This window comes from Armigeres subalbatus, chromosome 3 (assembly GCF_024139115.2).
Source record: "Armigeres subalbatus isolate Guangzhou_Male chromosome 3, GZ_Asu_2, whole genome shotgun sequence".
Lineage (NCBI taxonomy): Eukaryota > Metazoa > Arthropoda > Insecta > Diptera > Culicidae > Armigeres > Armigeres subalbatus.
The window spans coordinates 7,159,131-7,186,498 of record NC_085141.1 but is presented as its reverse complement, the minus strand read 5'-3'; the positions used below and the strand labels follow the sequence as shown (position 1 = coordinate 7,186,498).

The following is a 27,368-nucleotide window of genomic DNA, read 5'->3' as shown; positions in this document are numbered from 1 at the left end:
TTATCCCACCGTTAAAAACTTCTTCAATAAAAAGTAGAATATGGAAAAAATAAAATCGTACACTACTTCAAACTACTTCAGACCTTCGAAGTTCTCCTAATCTTTCTTGAGTTTAGATCACTTGTTCTATGGGATCAACAAAATCGTGAATATTGTATTATTGACCTTCACAGACCTCAAAAATATCCTGGAGTCCAGCTCATTGGATCTATGAGGTCAACCAAGTCATGAATGTTATATTCTTGCTCCGATGAATATTCTAGTACAGCGGTTCTCAACCTTTTCCTTCAGTGGTACCCCTTTAGATTCAATCATATTCAGAAAAAGGTGGTTGAAATTCAAAAGATTCCCAAAATATTATTTGGATATCCAGGGACCATGATATATAAAAGTTCAAAACCACTCAAAACATTTCGGGTTAAAGAATTCTCCTTGAAATCCTTCTAGAAGCTCCCCTGGGAACTTCTAAATTCCTCCGGAAAATTATCCACAAATTCCTCTGAAAATCGTTCGAAAATCCTTCTCATGTAATTGCAATTCCTCCTTATTTAGAAACCCCTCACTAATTATTTTTTCAGGGAATTCATGATGGAGTTCTATGAAGATTTCTTTTCTTTTTCTAGTTTTACTTCTAGACATTTCTTCTTTATGACGGTAATCCTCCGATTTCGCTCTATAATTTCACTTGTAAATCTATAATAAATTCCTTCAGACATTCTTCTCGGAACTTCTCCGGGCATTCCTCCCGGAACTCTTCCTTTAAGGAGTTTTTCCAAGAGTTCCTCCGGGAATCCCTCCAGGAACTTCACAGAGAATTCCTGGAGAATATTATGGGAAATGGGATTTCGGAAATTCCTCTAGAAATTCAACTCCGGGTATTCCACCAGCTGTTCCTCTGAAAATTCCCTCGGGAGGTTCACCAGTAGTTCCTCCGGGAATTCATTCAGGTTTTCTTTCAGGAATTCATTTAGGCTTTCTTCCATTGTTGATTTCATTTTAGGTAATTAGGTAATTTCTGTATAAATTTGTGGTGGAATTCCTGGAGAAATTCTTTGAAATTTGTACAAGAAATTATTCGAAACTTTCACGGAAAATAATATGGAATTTACACAAGAAATTCGAAGATTTTTCGCGAAATTCTTAGGAATATATACTGGCAATTCTGCGGAATTTCTCCGGAATATTCTTAGGAATTCCAAGGTGCAGTTTCTCAGAAATTTTTAGGAAAAACAGCACGAAAAAAATATCTGAAGAACTCCCTGCAGAATTTATAAGTTCGTGGAGTAAATCATTGTGGAATTTTCGGATCAATTGGCGAAATTGATGGTGGAATTCCTGAACACATTGCCGAAGAAGTTGCTGAAGGCATTCCCAAAGAATTCCTGATAGAATGCCTCTAAAACTTATGGAAGAATGCAGGATTTTTATAATAATTGTTATAGCCGATTTCACATTCTTTCTGAATACTAAGTTCGTTAATATTTTTTTCACTATATTTAAAAAGATCTGATGAGCAATAAATTATGCATTTTTAAATCCATCCAGTACAAAACGCTGACTTCAACGCCCAGCACGACGCGACGCGCTATTGTGATCCAGCCTTTACTGTTGGTTGTGGATTTGGAATCAAAGTTTTTGGAACTTGGAAGAAGCATTTTTTTTTTTAAGCTTTATTAATGTGCTTGGAAGAAGCACTAATATTCACGTGTTTTTATAAAACTACTATTAAATTACGATTCAGAAGACCAATCCTGGCTATGCCCATGCCAAGTCGAGTGGGTTGAATAATGGCCAGAATAGCCATTGGGTCTGTCTGTAGATTGGTAGCACTGGTTGAATTGCTTGGACGAACAAAATTCTAATTTGAAGTAGGACAGACGTCATCTTAATTGAAATCCCTCGATACAAATTCTTGTATTCAGTATGCTGTAAGATAAGTGACGTCATTCCAAATACTCATCCTCGTTTAAAGCTCAACCAGTTAATGTAGACCTAAGAAAAAAAAATAAAACTCATATTATCAATGCTCATCGAATATTCAACGTCTTCGCACTTTGTTTTTCACCATTGGACTCATACAAGTTTTTGGTTCGATGGAATGGATCAAATGCAATCGTTTTCGGATCTCAAATAGTTTGTCTGCGTAAAATGAGTACATTTATATCAAATTAACACAAACTCCCTATCACTAGTACCCAGTGTTTCGCCTTTATCGTATTGAAAGATCCCATTTAAGGCTTCCTCCCCAAAGGCCTGTTCAATGCTCCTTGTCATTTGTATTGTCTGTTCTTATATACATTTTATTAATTCCTCATCCGTCGAATAAATGACAGTGAAGGCACAAATCTCCTAAATTGAAGGAAACGTGCCCCCGGTCATTTGGCCGAAACCCATTCGGCGGCAAGCCATTTGGTCGAATGCAACTGGGCCGAACTAACCATTAGGCTGAAAGTCATTTGGTAGGAAGGGTAGTTTGGCCGAAAGGGTCGTTTGGTCGAAAGGGTCATGTTGGAACGGAAACGTTTTCGGACCCTCTTGTAGCACGCGTGTTTTTAGGTTAGCGAGCTCAAAGCTAGATTTATTAAATAATAAATACATTAGGATAACATTTGTTTATATACGAGAATTTATTCTTACATTTGGTCTTCCTAGTGTTAACTGGATGATATTTCGGGAATTAAACGATCACTAGTTCAATAATTTGTAATTCAGCTCTACCTTTTTTGACTTCACAAAAATAATGGTTTTGAGGAACGAATGATTTGCAGGATTATGACACAACGGATGTCAACGTTTGACAGCCGATATTGATGACGCGGCGCAGGGTTGCGCGCTATCGAGTAGCAGTGACGTAGGGGCGCCCCCAACATCCCCCGACCCGTAATGCACGTCCAGCGCTTTTGGTGGTACTGCGTTACTCTCCACTAGATCGTTGTCTACGACCACAATGTCTAAAACAGCAACCTTGGTCACAGGTCGCCGTAGCACGCCTCCAGACGTCTTCACCAGCACCTGTCTGATTCGCCCATCACGTCCCTTGATGACGGAAATAATCCGTCCGCGCAGCCATCCGTTCCGCACCGATGCATCGACGATGACAGCTAGGTCTCCCACCTTCGGTTCCTTCGCCTCTTCGTACCACTTGGTTCGGCTCGCGATGATCGGGAGGTACTCCTGAATCCAACGACTCCAGAATTGATTCACCAAATTTGTTGCCAGTCGCCAGTTGGTCCGTAGGGACTCCGGGCGTTCCGGAATCGGGATCGGAGGTTGGGTGACGCCTTGCGAGCTCAGGAGCAAGAAATGGTTTGGCGTGAGTGCTTCCTGTGTCTCCGCTTCGAGTGCCACGTACGTCAATGGTCTAGAATTGACTATCCCTTCTGCCTCGGTCATTAATGTGAGAAGAGTCTCGTCGTCTGGATTTCGGTTGGTTGTCAGTGTAGAGAATGCTGTTTTAATTGACCTGACGAGCCTCTCCCATGATCCGCCCATGTGGGGAGCGGATGGTGGATTAAACACCCACTTGGTAACTGCGTTGGTGAAAACCTCGGACAGTTGTTGATTCATCTCCTTAATCTGCTGCTGTAACTCTCGGTTGGCGCCAATGAAGTTGGTACCGTTGTCGCTTCGGATTTCCAAGGGGGCTCCCCGACGCACTACGAATCGTCGAATAGCCATCTTACACGCCTCGGTGGATAACGAGTGGACCACCTCTAGATGGACGGCCCTGATGGTAAGGCAGGTAAATAGCGCTACCCATCGCTTGACCAAAGATCGTCCAACCTTGACTAAGATGGGTCCGAAGTAGTCCAGGCCGACGAAGCTAAACGGCCGAATATGCGGACTGAGTCTCGCCTCAGGAAGGGTTCTTCTCTCGGATACGTCGGTTTCGCTTTCATTACTCTGCACTGCATACACTTTTTTGAGAGATTCCGCACCAGCGTCCGAAGACAGGGGATGTGGAATCGCTGGCGGACTTCATTGATTACGGTTTCGTTGTTTGCGTGCAGGTAGTAACGGTGGTACCACTCGATGACCAGGTTGGTTAAACGATGACCTTTCGGAAGAATGATTGGGAATTTGGTGTCGTACGATACGAAGACTGCCTCCGCGATGCGTGTGTCCATCCTAGCGACGCCGGCTTCGTCGATAAACGGCGACAATTTGTAGATGCGACTAGTTTTATCCAGTTTCGTTTTTCGCCCTTCTTTCGCCTGCTGTAACTGGAACATTTCCTCCGGAAACTCAGCTTGCTGAGCCAGTCGCCAGAGTGTATTCTCAGCCTTAATGAATTCCTCCTGATTGACATGCGATGACTGTAGTGGCTGCTTTAAAATCTTCCGTCGACAGTTGTCCACGAAGCGGTGAGCATAGGCGACTGTTCGCCTAAGTCTTTCGAACTTGGAGAAGCGGTGCCAATCGATAACTTCGCTCCGCTCCGCAACTAGGTGGACGTTGCACTGTCTGATTTCCTCTTCGACTTGCTCTGGTTCGACTTGATGTGGCCAAAACACTTCTGCCTTCCACAGGAACTCCGGCCCCTTGAACCAACGACTGTCAGATTGCAGATTAGGACCACTTCCCCACTTTGTTCCATCATCTGCCACATTTATCTTTGACGGAACGTATCGCCACTCTTGAGCGTTCGATTTAGATAGTATCTCGCCTATTCGACAGGCGACGAATTGCCGGTAGCGTCGATGATCGGAATTGATCCAAGAAAGGACGGTTTTCGAGTCGGTCCAAAATACTCGTCGCGAAATTGGCAGACTGTGACTATTGCATAGAGTTTTCATCAGCCTACAGCCTATGAGCGCCGCTTGCAGCTCCAATCTGGGAATGGAGAGTGCTTTCAGTGGTGCCACTTTCGTCTTTCCTCCGACGAGCGCACAGTGGAAGTTTCCTTGGATCACGGCCCTGAAGTAGGCGACGCAAGCGTAAGCAGTCTCGCTGCCGTCGACGAAGATATGCAGCTGCAAGTCTTCGATGTCTGTTGCTGTTGCGCTCGGGAAATAGGCACGAGGTATCTGTATTGCTCTCAGTTGCTTGAACTTGGTTGCCCAAAGCTGCCAACGCTCCAGAATCGAATCGTCGACCGTATCGTCCCATCCAGCTTTCGTGCGCCAAATATCCTGGATGATAACACGTCCGTGAATGAGGAAGTGTGAGAGGAGCCCCAGTGGATCGAACTGACTCATTACGCAGCGCAAGATGCCCCGCTTGGTGGGAGTGACTGCCGCCACGTCGACTTCGTTGGAGAAAACGAAAACATCCTCGCTTGCCATCCACTGCATGCCCAGTACGCGTTCTATTTGGGAACCGCCATTGTCGACGATCTTCACTGTACCAGCACTGACTTCCCCGACCCGTCGGAGAACTGCCACAGAATTGGACAGCCAGTTGCGGATCGTAAATCCACCACGCCGATGCACCAGCTTGACTTCTTCAACCACCTGGCACGCCTCTTCCTCGCTGTCGAAACTTTGCAGATAGTCGTCAACGTAGTGTCGGCGCTCGATCGCCTCTGCTGCTCTCGGATATTCCTCCGCGTGTTCGGCCGCATTAAGGTTTTTTACGTATTGCGCCGAGCACGGAGAGCTCGTCGAACCAAAGGTTGCTACGTCGATAACGAAGGTCTTCAGAGAGGCACCATTTTCACCGGGCCAGAGGAACAGTTGACTGTATCGGTCCTCGCGTCGCATTTTCAGCTGGTGGAACATTTCCATGATATCTCCCACCACGGCAATCTTCCGCTCCCGGAATCCCCAGAGTACATCTGGTAGTGGTTGCACTAGATCCGGTCCCTTAAGCAGCATACTGTTCATGGAGATGCCGTCCACTGTCGCTGCTGCGTCCCACACGATTCTGATCTTGTTCGGCTTTTTGGGGTTCTGCACTATGCCAATCGGAAGGTACCATCGCTTTCCCGGGTCCACTGCTGTCAATTCTTGCTTCGAAGCTTCGTGGATGTATCCCTTCTGCTGGTACTGGACTATTTGGCGTTGGACTTTCTCGAATATCGCAGGATTTGCTTTGAAACGTTTCTCCAAACACCGTAGCCGTCGGACGGCCATGGCATAACTATCCGGGAATTCTACGTTATCGTAGCGCCATAAAAGCCCAGTCTCGAATCCACCTTCGACTCTCCTTGTCGTCCTCTCGAGTATGGCCCTCGCTCGCTGGTCTTCATCCGATTCGGGACACCTATCCACTGAAACGCCTACGTTCTCAGCCGTGAAATATTGTTTTACAAGCTCGTGTAGACTGTCGTCGGATGCGCAACCGCAAACGTGCAAGTTACAGCTGGCGTAGTTGATCCCGTTCGGCATCGATCCATATATTGCCCATCCGAGACGGGTTTTCGCTGCTATCGGTTCGCCCACACGACCTTCCCGGATTTGTTGGGTGGCGGTGAGTCGAGTATTCTTCGCTCCGATAAGTATTCCCGGAGCTTTAGCTTCGAAATCCACAATCGGCAGCTTACGCAGGTGTACAAAACGATCAGAAAGCTCCTTGTAGCGTAGAGTCTGCACCGGCAAGGCCAGGATTCAACAGTTCTGACGTCGTCCAGCGGATACCTTTGCCCCTGCAATGCCCGAAATCTCCACCTCCACTTGACGGGAATATTCTTCTTCACGGCTGATGTTGTTCGTCCACGTCAGGCATAGACGCATTTCCTTCCCTTCGACCTCCAGTGCGTCAGCTATTCCCTTCTCCAGCAGCGTGACCGATGAGCCTTCGTCGATGAAAGCTAGCGTTTCGATACTCCGTCCGTTACTGAAGAGTCGTACCGGCAACATGCGAAACATTGTGGAACTATTGGAATGGTGCGCATTCACTCCTTCAGTTGGATTTCCTCGATGCACCCCGGCGCCTTTTGCGGTGGTGATTTGGTAGGATCGATGAACGTCCGGAATCGTCATGTAGAAGCGGATGATGACGCATTTGACACCCTTGCACGTCGCAGCGTGCCGAAGACCGGCAGGGTTTTCTGCCATGTTTACCGAGACAGATCCGACACAGATAGTTGCCGTGAACAGCTTTCCAGCGATCATCCCTATCCATCTTCCTGAACACGTCACACTCCTTCACGCGATGATCCGAATTTCCGCAGACTAAGCAGCTTATTGGCGATGCTGGTTTCGTAGATTCCACCTTGGTTTTGTCCGGAACCGCTGCACCAGATGGAGTAGCGTGGGCATTGACGAATCCTTTCTGCTTGTCTTCCTTCTTCGGTCGTGTTCCCTTTAGATCGAACGAAAGCGTGACTTCGGCAGCTGACGAAACCAAGTTCGCCATATATCGGCTGAATATACGGAGGTCGACCACAGGAAACTGCCGCTTGAAAGTCACCCAGTCTAGCTTCAGATTCGCGGGAAGTTTGTCCACTAACTCTTGGAGCACCATCGGGTTGGAAAGGTGTAGCACTTGACCTGCCGCCTCCAGATGATCACAGAAATTCTGTACCGCCATCCCGAAGGCCACTACTGTAGACAGATTATCTGCTTTCGGTGCTGGAACTTCTCGAACTTTCTGGAGCAGCGCGTAGATTATTTGCTCCGGACGCCCGTACAGCAGTTGCAGCGTTTGCATCACTTGTGGTACTGATGCAGGTAATAGTAGACGACTGCGAACTGCTTCGAGCGCACCGCCCTTCAAGCACCGTTGTAGACGACCGAGATTTTCCACGTTACTAAAACCGCACGCCTCCGTGGAAGTATTAAAGGCACTGTAAAACATTGGCCACTCTTCCGGGCTGCCACTGAACAATGGCAGTTCTTTTGGCATAACATGTCTCGCCGCCAGTTGACGAGACGTGGGAGCACGGTCGTCGATATGCGCGGATGACATTGTTTGAGCACCGAGCGGTGCCTGCAAAATGTGTGGGTTGGATTGAGGGAGGTATATTGAAGGAGGGAAGGGAGCGTAGACGGATTGTGTATTTATTGTATTTGCTCGGGGATAACCTGACCCTACGCTACAGTTTGCATACTGCGAACAAGCTACCTGGCCTACTGGAGCAAAACTGTTTAAGCTATGTGTTACCTTATACGGTTGGCTTACGCTTCCCATCGGGTGATTTCCGAGCTGATGGTTGGCGGAAGACACTGGGTGGAGCTAGTAAGTCCCGTCACTGGATCGACCCAATTGGCTGTCGTGACCGGCGTCGATGATTCCGGACGATTTGCTCCTCCTCCAGGTTGGAAATCACGCATAAAACTCGTTGCCTGCCCCACTGCATATGCACTCGTCGGCGGGTACAATTGTCGCAAATTCGCCTGTGCCGCCATAGTCGAAGAGGGTTGAGAAACTGGAACTGGTTCGCCGCTGAAAAACGACTCAACAGCTGGTAGCAACGAAGTCAACGGGGTGGGAACTACTCCTCCAGCAGCGGTATGCTGCAGTCTCGTTCCGGAATTTATGATTGGAACCGTCACTGTACTCGCCGGCGCAGAAATTAGCTGATTCTGGCTGACAGCGACCTGGTTCAGTCGATTTACCCAGTCTCCAAGACCACCGGTTGCCGCTTCATCGCCGGTTGTTTCACACCTTCCGTTCAGGATTTCGTAGCGAGCCTTCCACGCTTCTTTTTCCAACTGCAACTTCCGACGTTCAAGTTCAGCAGCCTGCTCCAATTCAATTTCCTTTAGTAGGAATGCCTTTCGCTCCTCCAACAGTTCGAGATTAAGCCGGGCGAGCTCCCCGATCGCCCCCGATCCAACTGTGGACCTGCTTAATTGTTGGTTTCCCACATTGGTTTGCACGCTCGGATCTCCTACGGCGCCGTCGGAAGTGGATTTGGTTACACATCTGGAGCACTTCCAGTTTTCCTCCTTCTGCCCGTCGTCGAAACCCACACATCCATAATGTGACCACTTGCCGCATCCTTCGCACTGCACCATATCGTCGATGTTGTTGGGCTCCTGACAATCCTGACAATCGAATCGACTCGTCTCCGGCATCCTGGTTAACCCGTTTCGATGTTGGTCACAACAAATCTTTGAGTTGTGTTGGAACGGAAACGTTTTCGGACCCTCTTGTAGCACGCGTGTTTTTAGGTTAGCGAGCTCAAAGCTAGATTTATTAAATAATAAATACATTAGGATAACATTTGTTTATATACGAGAATTTATTCTTACATTTGGTCTTCCTAGTGTTAACTGGATGATATTTCGGGAATTAAACGATCACTAGTTCAATAATTTGTAATTCAGCTCTACCTTTTTTGACTTCACAAAAATAATGGTTTTGAGGAACGAATGATTTGCAGGATTATGACACAACGGATGTCAACGTTTGACAGCCGATATTGATGACGCGGCGCAGGGTTGCGCGCTATCGAGTAGCAGTGACGTAGGGGCGCCCCCAACAGGTCATTTGACCGAAAGGGATTTGGCCGAATGGGTCATTTGACCGAAAGGGTCGTTTGGACGAATGGGTCATTTGACCGAAAAGGTCGTTTGGGCGAAAAGGTCATTTGGCAGAAAGGGTCATTTTGCCGAATATGTTATTTGGTCGAAAGGGTCTTTAGGCCGAAAGGGTTATTTGGCCGTAAAGGGTCATTTGGCCGTAAAGGGTCACTTGGCCGATAGGGTCATTTGGCGGAATTGGATTTTTTTTTAGGAATAGGATATTTGGCCGAATAGAACATTCGGCCGAATAGGACATGTGGTCGAATAAGAAAATTGGCCGGAGAGGTAATTTAAAAAGTGAGAAATTAGGAGTTAGAAGTGAAACGTCTCACAGCGAGAAGTGATAAATGAGGAGTGAGAAGTGAGACGTCTCACAGCGAGAAGTGAGAATTTACCCTGTCAGCCAAATTACTTTTTCGGCCAAACGACCCAATTGAATTTCGGCCAATGGTCTGTTCCGCCAAACGACCCTTTCGGCCAAACATCTCTTTCGGCCAAACGGTATATTCGGCCAAACAACTTTCGGCCTACTGGCATTCGGCGGAACGGTATTCGGCCAAACAGCCCTTCTCCCTTTGAAACAGTGAGTTTAAAGATAATTTATTATCATTATCCATAGCGAAATCTTTGATTTCGACGACCCCTACATCCTGGCGCCCTTGGCGGGGGCCAACTTTGCCATTCACATGCTACGTTTTAGTTTCTGCAGCAAATTCTTCAAGAAAATAAACTTATTAAAGTTGTTTACATTTTTATTTAAAACTAGCTGTATGTACCCGGCCTTGCTCGGAGTTGCCAGTTTGTTTCGCAGTTTTTTCACAATCGGAAAATGAATAAACCAATTGGTCAAAAGGATAATTGTGTTTTTTTTATAATGATGCTTCATCATTTGATTAAAAGAAGGCAGATTTCATTTGGAAACATTGACTGATTTTGAGAAGGGATCAAACCCAAAATCGCCTTATTCTGGGCAAACGTCTATTTCTAAAGAAGGAGAAACATCCACCGATGCCTTATTCCGAGAAAACGTATATTTTTAAGGAAAGGATCAAATTCACCATCCAGAAGGAAACACATTAATCATTGCTTTTCACTGGGCATACCATGATTTCGATGAAGTGTTGAGTTGATCGATAACTAAACAATACAACGCCCCCACAACCTCCCCTTTTCCATCCTTAACCCACTATAGTCTTCTCCTAAATAGGAAGAATGTGTGTTCAAAATTTGACTGAAATCGGCTAAGGGGAGATCAGAAGTAACACTGAGGTGATTAAGAGCTGAACAATGGCAGTCCCTCCACCACCTTCCCGTTTTCTAAACATCATCCCTATCATCTTCGCCTTCTTAAGAAAGAGAATGTTTGTTCCAAATTTGGTTGAAATCGGGCAAGGAGTACAGAAGTTATACTGGATTATTGGATCATTACATACCTTGCTTTTATTCATTAATCTTTAATCATAATCATATACACCCGATTCTTTTTTTACACGGGGGATGCGTGTCGTGTGAAAAAAATCCGTGTAAAAATAATCCGTGTTATTTCGAGAAACCGTGTAAAAATAATCCGTGCTATTTCGAGAAACCGTGCAAAAAAAATCCGTGTTATTTCGAGAATCCGTGTAAAAAAAGGCGTGTAAAAAAAATCCGTGTGAAAATAATCCGTGTAAAAAAAGAATCGGGTGTAATTTTTATACCTTTTAAAATTTGGAATAAAAGTTACTCGATTATTGATCACTATGCAAATCATTAAATTTGATCATTCATAATCATTAATCATATTGATCTTACTTACTTACTTACTAGAGTCCTATAAGAAGAGTAACGCCATGTGGAACGTTTGACAGGTCTCCTGCTCGTTTGGAACGCGCATTCGTATGGAACTGACAGACGTTTCTGTTCCAATTCTGACACTTGACGACACTGTTATTATAGTCACTGTATTACTTACGGATCCTGTACACCTCCGGTGGCGCAAAGGGCCGACTTGAAAGATCTCCATCCTGAGCGTTGCCCGGCTATCGCTTTAACCTGTTGCCAGGTTAGATTTCGGTCGACTTCTTTTATTTCTTTATTGAGGCTTCGCCGCCATGAGCCTCTGGGTCTGCCTCTGCTGCGATGTCCCGCTGGGTTCCAGTCTAATGCTTGCTTACAGATTTCGTTTCCGCCCCTACGTAGAGTGTGGCCGACCCAGCCCCACTTCCGGTCCCGAATTTCTGTTGCTATCGGCCTCTGGTGACAACGACGATGGAGCTCATTGTTTGAGATCCAGTTGTGAGGCCACCAGGCCCGAATTATATACCGCAGGCATCTGTTAATGAACACCTGCAGCCGTTGAGTGTTCTCCACTGATACACACCATGTTTCGCTAGCATATAACAGCACAGATTTCACGTTAGAGTTGAAAATTCGTATTTTGGTGCGTTCACTTATCTGCCTGTTTTTCCAGATGTTTCTTAAACTCGCAAAGGCAGCCCTTGCTTTCTTGATCCGTGCGCCTATGTCGATCTTGGTACCGCCGTCCGACGCCATTTGGCTACCAAGATATTGGAAGCTTTCAACATTCTCCACTGGTTGCCCGGCTACTGTGAAACTGGAAGGAGTCACCGTGTTTACATTCAACGATTTGGTTTTGTTGACGTTGATGACTAAACCTGCCGAAGAGGAGCGCTCGGCAAAGTCGTTGAGCTTACTCTGCATATCAGAGCGCCGTTGCGCGAGGAGTTCAACGTCATCAGCCAATTCGAAGTCGTTTAGGTGCTCCATGGTTATAGGCTGCCATAACAGCCCGCGGTTTGGTTCACGGTCAATCGCACCTACCAGAATCTCATCGATTACGATGAGGAACAGTAACGGTGATAGGATACATCCTTGCCTCACACCAGCTACGACCCGGATAGGGTCGGACAGGACCCCATTGTGCAGCACTCTACACGAAAAGGCCTCGTACTGTGCTTCGATGAGGCCGATGATTTTCTCAGGAACTCCCTTGCGTCTTAGGGCGCCCCACATATTCTCGTGATTGAGACGGTCGAAAGCTTTTTCGTAGTCAATGAATACCAAGTAAAGGGACTCTTGGAATTCGTTGACCTGCTCCAGAATGATGCGGAGCGTGACTATATGGTCCACACAGGATCTTCCGGCACGGAATCCGGCTTGCTGCCGCCGGAGAGTCGCATCGATCTTCTCCTGAATCCGGGCCAGGATAATTTTGCACAGAACTTTGAGAACGGTACACAGCAACATAACATGCCTCGCCAGTTATCACATACAATCAGGTCAGTCAGGTTCACTAAGATACCTTGCATCCAGTCGACCGGGAAAGTTGCGGTGTCCCAGATATTACGAAATAAACGATGCAGTAGTTGAGCGGATGTCATGGGGTCAGCTTTGAGCATCTCGGCTGATATGCGGTCGACCCCTGGGGCTTTATTCGATTTCATGCTTTGGATGGCTGTTTGAATCTCTAGCAGTGATGGAGCTTCGGTATTGACACGTGTTATACGTCGGATCCTAGGCAGATCATGCCGAGGTGGTGATGGCCTGGTTGGCACTTGAAAAAGTTGTTCGAAGTGCTCGAACCAGCGTTTCAGCTGGTCAGTTGGGTCGGTCAATAACTGATCATTCGCGTCTTTCACAGGCATCGTTGCATTCATCTTCGCCCCGCTTAAGCGTCGTGAGATATCGTAGAGGAGGCGAATGTCCCCGGTTGCGGCGGCTCTCTCTCCTTCGTCGGCCAGAGAGTCTGCCCACGTTCGCTTGTCCCGTCGACATGAGCGTTTTACTTCCTTCTCAAGAGCCATGTATCGTTGACGGGCTAAGACTTTGGCTCCTCTGGTTTTCGATCGCTTAATCGCGGCTTTGGCTTCTCTTCGCTCCTCTATCTTCCTCCAGGTCTCATCGGTGATCCATTGTTTTCTCTGGGTGCGCAGTTCGCCCAGATTGTTCTTGCTGGTGGCGATGAAGGCATTCTTGATGGCGGTCCATTGGTCTTCCACGCTGCCACCTTCCGGAATATCTGCAGCACGCGTCTCCAGTTCTTCAACGAAGGACCGCTTCACCGTGGCATCTTCCAGTCGGCGTGTGTTGAATCGTCGTCCAACTCTTTCCTCCTGCCGACGAATCCGCGCAATGCGCAGGCGTATTTCGCCGATGAGGAGGTGATGATCAGACGCGATATCGGCACTACGTTTATTCCGTACATCAAGAAGGCTCCGTTTCCATTTTCGGCTGATGCAGATGTGGTCGATTTGATTTTATGTAAAGCCGTCACGGGAGACCCACGTGACCTTGTGAACCGGTCGATGAGGGAAGAGCGATCCCCCGATCACCATGTCGTTATTACCACAAAATTCTGCGAACAGCTCTCCGTTTTCGCTCATTTCTCCGAGACCATGGCGTCCCATAATGCGCTCATGGTTCGAGTTGTCGGATCCGATCTTCACATTGAAGTCGCCCAAACAGATCTTGATATCACCCTTCGGAATTCTATCTACGACGGCATTGAGTTGACTGTAGAAGTTCTCTTTGTCTTGCAGATCGGCAGCATCGGTTGGCGCATAACATTGGATTATAGTAAGGTTTCGGACCCGTGTTCTAAATCTGGCAACGATTATCCTTTCACTTATAGGTTCCCACTTCATAAGCGCAGAGTGTGCCTGAGCGCTTAGTAGGAAGCCAACTCCGCGATGCCGGGGAGCGTGTTCACCTCGTAAACCAGAGTATAGCAGAACTTGTCCCGACGGCGTTCTGTGTTCTCCAAAGTTTGGCCAACGGACTTCACTCAGTCCCAGGATCTCAAGCTTCATGCGGCGTGCCTCATTGGCAAGTTGTGCCAATTTACCCTGCTGGGCTAGGGTTAAAACGTTCCATGTTCCTATTCGTGTCCGTTGTTTCGCGCTAAGAGTCGTCGCCGTAAAATCAGTCCGTATTCTTTCATTATCGGATTCTCGAACAAATTGATGTTTCGGGAACAGTAGGTTGTTGGCCCAAGGTTCCCTATCCACCGGGATGGGGCTGCCACCTTAGGTATAGCTTCCGGGGAATAGCATTTCATACTCAGCCGCTGGATGCCAGAACAGACGCTGTTGGAGCCGCACCTCCTTGGTGGACAGACGCTCGATCAGTCGGGTCAAATTTGTTTAAAGTCCCACCCAACACCAGGACTAGGCTAGTGCGCTTTGAGCGGCACACGGTCGCTTTGATAGGGCCTGCTTGGGGACACATGCAGCTTTTTATAGAAGTTCAACAGAGCCCACTGTCGAACCCCACCACATCCTAGGCAGACCCCACAGTACGCACCCTCTCACTCTAGCTGATGTCAGAAGGACAACAGTGCCCAGGCTGCACTACCAGCTAAGTACGCAACCCTTAGCTGGCGGTCAATTGTCATCGGAAGACCCGTGGAACTTGTGAGGACCAGAGCTATATTAGGCGCCCCTTCCCGGATGTCAACTCACCATTTCGCAGCCCTAAGAAAGAGAATGTTTGTTCCAAATTTGGTTGAAATCGGGCAAGGAGTACAGAAGTTATACTGGATTATTGGATCATTACATACCTTGCTTTTATTCATTAATCTTTAATCATAATCATATAATTTTTATACCTTTTAAAATTTGGAATAAAAGTTACTCGATTATTGATCACTATGCAAATCATTAAATTTGATCATTCATAATCATTAATCATATCGATCGTTAATCATTAATCATACACATAGTGTGTCAACATTTAATCACGATCGGTAATCGTGAATCATACTCCAACGGTTTTTTGGTCATTATTCATAATCTGTAATCATTGTCAAAAATGAATTTAATCGTTAATCATTATCAGTCATCATTGTCAAAAATGAATAAATCATTAATCATAATCTTTTATCATAGAGTTGGATGATTTAATCATTTAATCCGGTTGGAATTGGTCCTGGGGTTTAGGAGTTACACTGAATTGCTCGTTTGCTAAAGATATCCCCTTCCCCCTTACCCTCCCTTTTTTCTCAATGACCATTTCACCCTCTTTGTTATCTTCTCCTTGGGATAGAGAATGTGTGTACCGAATTTGGTTGAAATCGGTACAGGGGTTCAGAAGTTAAACTAAAATTCCCGTTTTCTGAACAATACCCCTCCCTCCAGACCCCTCCACCTTTGTCTAAATTACCCACCCATACGATCGGCTCCTCATAGTGAATAGGTGTACAAAATTTGATTGAAACCGGTCCTGGGGGTTGGGAGTTACACTGAGTTGCTCGTTTTCTAAAGACAACACCTCCCCCTATACCCTCAATGACCATCCCACCCCTTTGTTATATTTTCCTTATGATATAGAATGTGTGTACCAAATTTGGTTGAAATCGGTACAGGGGTTCATAATTTACTTTGAATTGCCCGTTTTCTGAACAAAACCTCATCCCTCCAGATCCCTCCCCCTTTCCCAAATCCCCTCTCATATGATTTTCTCCTCGTAGTGAATATGTGTATAAAATTTGGTTGAATCGGTCCTGGGAGTTGAAAGTTACACAGAATTGTTCGTTTTCTGAACAAAACCCCTCCCACCACCCCTCCCCCTTTTCCAAATGACCATCACACCCCTTTGTTAACTTTCCCTGAGGATATAGAATGCGTGTACCAAATTTGGTTGAAATCGGCCAAGTGGTTCAGAAGTAGATAGCGAACATACATACATAGATTGGTTTTTATGTATATAGATTTCGTATACGTTCACATTAAATTTCGGCTCACATTATTAAACCCATTTGTTTTCTATTAATTGCGTCGATCATTTCCATGAAAAAAAAATATAAAAAATACGAGAAAGGCAAAACAAGAAAGAAGCAGGAAAATCTGCAACAGTTTGCCGCGATTCTATCGTTGGGTCGCTTAGGGAGTTAGGCTTATGTCACGGCGAAGTTTGAACGGTCGATGATAAATATCGGAACATGCAGTTCAAGAGATTCTGTAAATGCAAAGGAATTCAGATTCAATTGACGGTTCCCTACATGCCGGAGCAGAATGGACTAAGTAAGCGCATGAAGCGGAATCTTGTTAAAAAGGCAAAGGCCATGCTGGAGGATTTTGCCATCGACAAGATTTTCGGGGGTCAAGCTGTGCTAACAGCAACCAATTTATCGAACAGACTGCCCGCCCAATCGAAGTCAAGGTCATTCAACGGGTTGATTCTAAAGCTTGAGATGATTTGCGTCGGATACGCTCATAATGGAAACCGCGTATGGAATTCGATGGAGATGATGTCGACTTGTGGAGACTGAGCGTCCAGATCAGAAGCAAAACATCCGGATGCGCATTCACTTTATATAAGAGCTGTAAGCATTGAACTATTCAAATTTATATTGAAGCTGTAACCGTCGATTCCATAATAAACTTGTGGCTTTCCGGATAAAAAATATCATTGAAAAACAATATATTTTATTGCTACAGCACCATTTAGTACATAATAATTAATAATAATAATAATAATAATTGTCGGGAAAATTTGAATGGACTCGCCTTTTGGAAAGTGTTATCCGGGCAAATTGAATTGGGCCGTGGTCTCCTGAGTGGCGCTTATGCCACATGGTTTTTCAATGCGGATCGATCCGTGACGGCTATAGCCGTACTTGTATACAAGTACTTGCGGTACTATTTCCGCTGGCCGATCGTTTTGAGTAATTATTTATTTATTTACTAGCTGACCCGTAAGCTTATATGAATATGAAATATGAATCTTCCCCGGTTCCCAAAACCCAAACCCAAAATCGGTATAACAAGGTGGATAGAAAGGTTTTCACAGACGTATCACAATCCGAGGTTGCGCTGGTTTCGGTGTATGTACAATGTACATCAATTTTCATAGCACCTTCTTCAAACGTAGTGTAGATTAATGTATTGTTTAAGGAGTTAATAATCAGAATGGCCAGTGAATATTGGATTTCGAATTCCCGTTTTTTTCCCGGTTTTCTCCCGAAATTTCGAAAAATTTCCCGATACAAAAATATATAGTATATAGGAAGAAAAAACAAATTTACAATATCAGTTATAGCAACAGTTGTAGTTTATTTTAAGCGAATCTTTTCATTAAAAACAATTGTACTGCAAAATAGCACTGGAATGAAATATTTAAAAACTATAATGCAGAATACAGAAGAGTGGTTTCTGGTTTTGCATATTTAGTGCTGGTTTATTCATATTAAAATCTCATTCATTTATTCTTCATGGGTGAGCAAACTCGTTTGCGATACAGCAGGAAAACAACACGATTAAGTTTTCTATACTTAATTCCACTGGGAATGGGGCGCTTGACTCACTTGAATATTTTCAAGAATTAAAAAATATTCTAAAAAAATATTTTCTGCCAAAATTTGATAAATCCCGGAGAAGCATCCAAAGGATATCTCTTATGATTTATGGAAGGAATTCATGGAGCAATATATTTAGGTAATTCCCGAAAATATCTGGAGAAATAAAGGCATTTTTTAGGAAATTCCATCGCAAATGCCTTTGAGAATTCTTTCGGAAATTCCTTCAGTTATGCTCACAGAAATTCTGTTCGAAACCTCTCTCAGGTTCTCCTTCAGAAATTCCTTCAACATTTCAAAAATTCTGCCAACTTCTATGATTACTTTGGGATTTCTACCAGACGTAATTCAGAAGATTCTGCCAAAAATTCCCCATTTTCCATTCCTCCAGGGTTTTCATCGGAAAATCCTCCGGAAATGCCTTTATATTTTTTCCAAAAATTCCTTCGGAAGGGTACAAGCTTTAAAAATTCTTGGAAGAAAGTCCTATGTTATAGGAAATCCTTTGAAAATCCCTTCAGGAGTTTCTTCGGAAATTCCTTTAGTACAATCATGCGAAATTCCTTCAGGAGATATGTCCGTAATTTTAGCAGGAATTCTTTAGGAAATTTTGTTGGAAGAATTCTTCTGGTATGTTTATAAAAAATAAAATAGTTTGCAATGGCATTCCTAAAAGAATTTTCAAAGATATTTCCAAAGGAACTCTAGAAGAAAATCCTTAGGAATTTCCAAAGCCAAATATATAAAACAATTTTAGAAAGAAAGGTTTGAAGATATTTCCAAGAGCAATTTTCTATATATTCTCATATTTCAGATCACTACTACACTAATGTTTACAAATAAGGCAGTATTTCAATTTTTCCCGGTGCACATTCAAATTCCCGCATATTTCCCGATTTTTCCCCGGTGATTTTCTATTCCCGACTTTTTCCCGGTTTTCCCGGTTCGCTGGTTAGCCTGAATAATCAAAACGAGTCAAGTACAAGACACTGAAGACGACCACACAGTTGTGGTCGAAATACGTATCTGCAAAGATAACGAAAATTAACTGATGGAATTAAATGGACAGTACTCAATTCGTCTTAGACGGTTGAACTAATTGTATTCAGCTTAAATCCAAGCGAATGAAGACATTAAAAACATATTTTTCTGCCAAAGCAATCACTCACTCATTCATAGGTCCTGAGTACCTCTAAGGGAACATTGGGTCAACGTAAAAGATGGGTCTGCCTTTTCCGCGATGTCCTGCCCGATTCCAGTCTAGCGCTTGCTTTCTGATTTCGTCCCCACTCTTTCGTAATATGTGGTCAACCCATCTGCATTTACGAATTTCTGTTAAAATCGGGTTTAGATGCCAGCTAAGCTTACGAAATCTAGTTGAGAAACCAATAAAACGAAAAGATCGGTTGATGAACACTTACAGGGCAGCAAAAGCAGCCCTAGCATTATTGATCCGTTCTCCTATGTTGATCTTAGTTCCGCCTGTCTGACGCCAACTGGCTGCCAATATATTGAAAGCGCTCGACCTTATCAATATCGACTACCGCCAACGGGGGTGTCATTGGGCCAAAATGTGGTATGCTCCAAGTAAATGTTACAAAGCTCTAGTAGTTAACATTGGAATCAAGTTTTAATCAGTTTGGTACAAGCTTGAATAATAAATTTACCGCTGTGTGGGGAAAAATAATGAATTATGGAAATTCTTCAAACTTATATGTTGTTCAAAATTGGCCCATTCCCACCACGCTTGAAAGTGCTTGCCCGGCTAACGAATTTATCTTTCTGACGTTCCCGGTGAGACCCGCCGAAGAGGCGCTACTACCAAAGCACTAACACGTGTAATTCAAACTCACATTTTTCTATCCGAATTTCATAAAATCCTGTCAAAAATAACCGAAGCATCTGCTACACTAGTAACCAAACGGGAAAATAGTCTGTTTATATTTTTCTTGGTGGCATGAAAGAGAATAATCTCAACGAACAGCACCAACATGCTAAGAAATAATCCACCGAAATAGCACATCCATAAAAGCAGTACATCTGATAACGTGACAGACTTTTCCTGTTTATTAGGCTGAATGTCTCTGTTTTCATTTCGTTCGTAGTATTTGTAGAGCGCTCCTTCCGCGAAAAATGCGTCTGCGTACTTCTGCAGAGCAAGTCCTATTCCAACATCCAAATAAGCCCATCCAAACACGTACTGCGGGTTATCGTCCGACTTGGACCATCGATAACGTGCTGCTACTGACGGAAGGTCCAGAACTTCATGCCACTGTCGTCGAAATCTTTCAGGAATCAAGAAGCAGTGGTACCGATCCTGATATCGCAGTGAAAAATTGTAATTTTCCATCGTGATATTGCTATTCAAGTGGGCACACGGTGACTTGTATTGTGGAACATAGCTCTTCGTAATCAGCCAACAACACTCTTCTTCAATTTGCTTAGCGGTATCTAACTCCGGATAAAAACGCGGATTCAGCAGAAACGAGATAACCAGCGATTCATAGGCCGAGAACAACACGACGTTCATCAGTAAAAAAATACCCATCGCTGCTTGTTCCAGTGATCGACTAAACACCATCGGAGAACTCAATACGGCACTGGAGAAAGTGTCCTGGATGCCTCTAATCAATGTCTTCAACGAATACTTTTTTGAGCACCACATTCGAAAGCTTCCCACCATCAGCACCACAAACCCGTAAACGAGCCAAGTGGAGGCATCGAAAGGGCCAAACAGGATGGCAAACATTGGTTTTGGCTCGCCTATCCGTGGTACCAAAACTCGATAGCTTGTCGTGTGGGTCGTGTAGATGTAGTGGCGCATTGGACCGTCGTACATGATCTGAAGCACATGAAATCGCAACCAAAATCGAAAGTCAATCCCTGTACCGTACCAATTTATTGTTCCATTGCGTTTCGAAATAAAAAGCTTGATCATACACATTTCGAGAGGATCCGGTTCCAGAGACAGGTCAAGGGTAATCCCTTTCCCAGCCAAGTCCGTTGCTGCATCGACTATTGGATTGGATTTTATTCTTGACCACTCGTTGAGGGTGTCCAGGAAGTCGTTGTAATGGTAAATGGCGTACTTTGAATTGTTCTGCACGAAATATACACAATTGAAGAGTGACTCCGCAATAAATCTCGCTTTGAGCAAATGAAAATACTCAGCCGTTGTCACAATTAACCTGGGATGTTCCGATTTAAAGTGTTTAGTCTTTTTCATTTGGTTCACTTCGGTGAAGTTTCCAAGAAATAGAACTGTGCATGATTCGCATGGGATGGTATCGAAATATGTGTTAATGTTTGTTACGACTTTGAGCGGACCGTGGTAGTGCTGGAGGAAGTGATCCAAAAGAATTTCCAGTACTGGGGTGAGATACTGTCCTTCGTAGAATACGAATACCGGATGATCGGGGTGGCAAATGATGGGCATCGCATGTCGCAACTCGTACAGAATAGTGAAGTCAGTTTCTGCTGAACAAAATGTTGTAAATAACACGAGTAGCAAAGATCCAAGCATTTTGGTAAAAATATTCTCTGCAGTTTGCTTGTAGAACTGGGAACTAAACTTGCACGACAAAGAATATTCTTCGATATTTAACTTCTTTGTACATTAAAACTGTTCAATCAAATATTTACTTGCTTTATAAAATATTAGCAACAGAAATCCATTTGTTTGATTAAACCAATTTCAACTAATGTAGCTTCCCCTTCAACTGAACCACCGAAGATGTCATGTTATAACCATATGGGGTTGCATTTGACGCGAACTTTGCAATTATAATAAAGTTAAAATAGCAATCTGGAATAGCAATACAAAAATATATACCAATAAATATAAAAACCAATCTATGTATGTATGTTCGCTAACTACTTCTGAACCACTAGGCCGAATCCACCCAAATTTGGTACACACGTTCTCTATCCTCAGGGGAAGTTAACAAAGGGGGTGGGAGGGTCATTGGAAAAGGGGGGTGGGTGTGGGAGGAGGGATACTGTTTGAGTCGAAAAAACCAGTATAACTTCCACCTCCCAGGACCGATTTAAACAAAATTTGGAACACATACTCTTTGTCCTAAGGATACAATTATAGTGAGGATAGGGGAGTTATTGGAAAAGGGGGAGGGTGTGGTGGGAGGTGTTGGTGTTTAGATAACGATCAATTTAGTGTAACTTCTGAACCCCTTGATCGATTTCCACCAAATTTGGAACACATATTCTTTGTCCTATAGAGAGACTTTTTTAGTGCAGGTGAGTAGGTTATTGTAAAAGGGGGAGGGTGTGAGGGGAGGGGTTTGATGTTTAGATTACTAAGTGTAACTTTTGAATCCATTGACCTTATTCAACCAAATTTGCAACATATGTTATTTATTCATAGAGAGACGATTGTAGAGAGGATGAAAGGGTGGGAACTTGAAAAGATATGTTTTGTTCAGCAACTGAATAATTCAGTGCAAATTTTAAACACATATTCTTAAACAAATTATCATGGAAAGAGGGGGAGGGTTGACAAATATAAGTGAGAGGGAGAATTGTTCGAAATTTAAGTAACGCAATATCAATTAAAACAGCTGGGCCATGAGTTTGATATAAAAGAAAAACCGGACAAAACAGCTGAAAATGCTGGATCCAGTTACCAATATATTTTTGTAGACCAATAGATGAGAGTTTACTGTCACGGGCATTGTTACTAGAGGGAAGAACTTGGCAAAAATCAAGTACATCGATTTTTTATCCATCGATATTTTTTATTTTATTTTGAAATCATACAGCAAATCAAATTGATTTGCTTAAAAATAATGTTATCATGTGAATAATATTTATGTTCTGATAAAATGTGTCTTACTGGCTACAAACCATGTTCATAAAAATAAAGCGATAGATATTTTTTTTTTGTCCAGGTTCAGCTCACATCTCATTTTATTTGTCGTTCTTTTCTTCCTTCGAAGCTAACGTTTAGTATGAGCTCTTCACATTTAGCCTATTTTTAACGAGTTCCAATACAACTTAGTAATTTTCTGCAAATATGGTACCACATACACCTAAGTACTTGGAAATGTGTGTACTGTATTTGTATCTATAAACGCATCGTAAAGTCGTCGTTCGTGTGACAGTAATGTGGCACGAGTTTATAAGAAAAATCGATCTGTTCTGTTGTCTTTTCGAAAGCATAATCATCTTTTGGTTTTGAATTGCTGCTCAAAAAGTAAGTGGTACAATGATCTATACCGATGCAATTCTAATGTAATAATACCGTATTCTGAACACATAGTACAAGGTGTATACAAAATGCCCCGTAGAAGTCGAAGCTCATTTCGTAGCACCGCAGCAAAAAGAATGAGGGAAGCACGATCTTTAGAAACAAGTCAAGAGCGCGATGCCCGACTGGAAGCAAATCGATTGCGAAACTCTACTGCAAGAGCGAATGAATCAATTGAACGACGTAGCGTGCGTTTGCAAACCATGCGACAGCGAAATGCAGATTCACGAGCAAGTGAAACAAGTGCGCAGCGTATAGTTCGACTGGACTCCATGCGCTTACGAAATGCAGTATCCAACCAAAGAATGCACTTCGTTTGGAATTTAGCGGCATTTAATTATGACAACACTTGCAATTATGCTACCCATCCAGATGTCTTGGTTGGTCAAATGGATAAGGAGTGCACTTATTGTCATGCTCTTAAGTTCAGTACTGAACCACCTGGAATGTGCTGTGCCAATGGAAAAGTTCGTGTGCCGTTAATTGAAGAGCCACCGGAGCCACTTCGATCGTATATTTCTGGGAGGACATCAGCGTCGAAGGATTTTCTACAAAATATCCGTAAATATAATTCGTGTTTTCAAATGACTTCGTTTGGCGCAAAACAGATTTCTCATGGCGGATTTATGCCCACGTTCAAAATTCAAGGGCAAATATATCATCAAATCGGATCCCTTTTGCCAATTCAAGACAGCAGTCCAAAATTTTTGCAAATTTATTTTATGGACAATGAAAATATCGAAGTCGATCAACGCAATAGAATTGTACCTGGTACCAAACGTCCAGTTATTCAAGACCTGCAAAATTTACTGCATCAACATAATGAATTAGTCAAACTGTTCAAAACGGCATTAGAGCAAATGCCAACGGATGAAGCCAAAGTCGTAATTAAAGCGGATCGAACACCGGCTGGGGAGCATCAGCGACGTTTCAATGCTCCAGTTGTTAGCGAAATGGCAGTTGTTTTGGTTGACCAACAGCATGATCGTCGAGATATTGTAATTCGACGACGGAACGATACCTTACAGCGTGTTTGCGAAACCCACCGACTTTACGACGCACTCCAATATCCTTTGATATTTTGGAAAGGAGAGGACGGCTATCACTTCAATATTATGCAAATAAATCCATCAACTGGTGAGTAAAGAGTAATGCACTATTTGGCTACCGCCTATAAATTACGCCACGCTTCAATGGAGGTAACAAATGTAAACTTGATGATTCTTGCATGGATATTGGAAGGTTTCAAATGAAAAATAGTTAAGGGAGGTCAAAGTATTTTTATGTTTTAATATGCTTTGAAACCTTACACGGTTAAAAGAATTTGCCTATTAATAGGTACTCTTTTATTATTGATATTATTCCCACTGTGAAAAATTCACCCATTTTCTTTTAAAAGTAGGGAGAGAAATTTTTTGTGAGAAAATATTTGAATTTAGTGATCATTTCAAATAATTACCTACGAGGGTAAAATATCAGTTTTTTGCGATACGCAATATGTGAACAAGTTTTTGAACATATTTTTCGCACATTAGGTCGATACAAATATTTAAAACAAATTATGTCCCCCCCCCCTCGGATTTTTTCGGCCATAAATAATATTTTGAGGGGGCAGCAAAAAAAATTTGGCCAATTTTAAGGATGTTCAAAACATTCTTTAACAAATCCGTGGAGTTTTTTGATTTTTTCAATTTTAATATTTATTTTTATTACACTCCCCCTCCCCCACCTTGACCTTTCGGAGAGAAGTAGGACATAATTTTATTTAAATATTTGTGACGGCCTTATTCAAAAATAAACAAAATTTGAAAATGGGGAAAACCCAATGTGGAGGAAAGGAGGTTGCAAAATCTATAACAACGATTAACATAATAAGCGCAAGGCATTACATAAAAAGATATCAACATCGAATTGGGCTCAACTTAATTTATATTTTTGTTGGATTTTTACCAGGTGAGCAAACAAATAAAAAGTGTCAGCCATGGACTATTATGCTCATCGTTTAATGATTCGGGTCAATTCAACGAACCACATTTTGAAATATCGGCAGCTTTTCCATCAGTTTATTGTTGATATGTATGCCAAAATTGAAACGGAACGCCTTCTATTTATTCGTTTGAATCAAAAAACTTCGTGTTGACAATTACATTCATTTGCATGATGCAATTGCAAACGACGGAAACGTAAATGACATTGGAAAAATGGTCATACTTCCTGCCACATTCACTGGAAGTCCAAGACATATGCAAGAATATGCGCAAGATGCGATGACATATGTTCGAAATTATGGTCGTCCAGATTTATTTATTACGTTTACCTGTAATTCGTCATGGAATGAAATTCAAGAGCTCCTTTTAGATGGTCAAACGAAAACGATCGTCATGATGTCATAGCGAGAGTATTTAGAGAAAAGCTTGCCAAACTCATAGGTTTGATAACGAAGAGCCACATTTATGGAGATGTGCAATGTTGGATGTACTCAATCGAATGGCAAAAGCGAGGACTACCACATGCACATTTGTTAGTTTAGTTGAGAACAAAATCCTTCCGAATCAGATTGACGATATTATTTCAGCTGAGTTGCCTGCTCCAGAAAATGACCCCGGACTCTTTGAAATTATCAAAAACATATGGTTCATGGGCCATGTGGATCATTCAACAGAAATTCACCATGCATGCAAGACGGCAAATGTTCGAAAAGATACCCACGTGAATTTATACGAGAAACTCAAACCGGAAATGATGGCTATCCAACATACAAACGACGAAAGCCAGAAGATGGTGGGTTCACAGCAACGGTGAATGGGAATGATATCGATAATCGGTGGATTGTGCCATATTCACCGCTTTTATCTAAAGCATTTAATGCGCACATTAATGTCGAATATTGCAATTCCGTAAAATCGATTAAATATATTTGCAAATATGTCAATAAAGGCGGTGATATGGCTGTTATCGGTTTATCAAACGCAAATGCACTCGATGAAGTCAGTCAGTATCAAATTGGTCGTTACATTAGTAGTAATGAGGCTGCCTGGCGGATCTTTGGTTTCTCAATTCATAAGCGATATCCATCAGTTCAACATCTTAGCGTTCATTTGGAAAACGGCCAAAGAATATATTTTACAGAGGAAAATGCACAACAACAGGCTACCAATCCACCAAATACTACCTTGACAGCATATTTCAAATTATGTTCAAGTGATCCATTTGCGAAGACATTGTTATATGCAGAAGTTCCGAAGTTTTACACGTGGAATGCATCGCGAAAGCAATTTCAAAGAAGAAAACAAGGCACTCGCGTTGCTGATCAAAATGGTATTTTTGCTGCTGAAGTTCTAGGTCGCGTTTATACCGTTCATCCAAAAAATGACGAATGTTATTTTTGGCGGATACTACTACATGAAGTAAGAGGACCTACGTCGTTTGCATCATTGAAAATCGTTGGTGAACAGCAATGCGAGACATATCGAGAAGCGTGTGAGAAACTTGGGTTACTCGAAAATGATCAACATTGGGACACAACGCTAGCAGAAGCTTCAGAAGCTTGCCATCCGTATCAAATACGCAATTTATTTGCAATCATTCTAACTACGTGCAGTCCATCGAATCCTAAAATGTTGTGGGAAAAATACAAAGAAAATCTAAGCGAAGATATTTTGTATCAACTGCGAAGAGTGAATTCAAATGATGAATTGCCTTTTTCCGCAGAAATATTCAATCAAGCACTTATAAAGCTTGAAGATAAATGCATTGCGATCAATAACAAAACTTTGGTACAATTAGGTCTACCAGCATCCGAAAGGAATAGCAATGATTTATTTGATAGAGAACTTTTACGCGAACGACAATATGATACTGATGAGTTGCGTGCATACATCGAAAATCAAACATCTCGATTAGTAGCTGATCAAAATTGGCTTTCGATACTGTAATGAATCATGTTGCGAACAATAGCGGTGGACTCATTTTTCTTGATGCTCCTGGCGGCACAGGCAAAACATTTCTGATTAATTTAATACTTGCTGCTATTCGCGAAAAACGTGATATTGCACTAGCCATCGCTTCATCTGGAATTGCAGCAACGTTACTGGATGGCGGACGAACAGCTCATTCAGCTCTCAAATTGCCATTGAATCTATCCCATATGGAAAACGCGACATGCAACATCACTAGAAATTCTGGAATGGGAAAGGTTCTGAAGGAATGCAGAATCATTATATGGGACGAATGCACCATGGCGCATAAAAATGCCTTAGAAGCACTTGATCGTACATTGAAGGACATAAAGGGAAATAATCGAATATTTGGTGGTGTTCTAATCTTGCTAGCAGGTGATTTCCGTCAAATTTTACCCGTTATACCACGATCAACACCTGCAGACGAAATCAATGCTTGC

At 43.1% G+C, this 27,368-nt stretch overlaps 2 protein-coding genes across 2 annotated transcripts in view; both read right to left on the bottom strand.

The window, feature by feature from the left end:
* The window catches only part of LOC134220720 (uncharacterized protein CG43867-like), an 840,013-nt gene that overhangs the window by 257,774 nt on the left and 554,871 nt on the right, over positions 1-27,368 (bottom strand).
* Positions 8,061-9,301, bottom strand: LOC134227469 (uncharacterized). Its single transcript, XM_062708985.1, has 2 exons — positions 9,141-9,301; positions 8,061-9,075 (listed from the first exon to the last, which is right to left on the bottom strand). The coding sequence occupies exon 2, from the start codon at positions 8,961-8,963 to the stop codon at positions 8,061-8,063; it is 903 nt and encodes a 300-aa protein (XP_062564969.1). The 5' UTR covers positions 8,964-9,075; positions 9,141-9,301.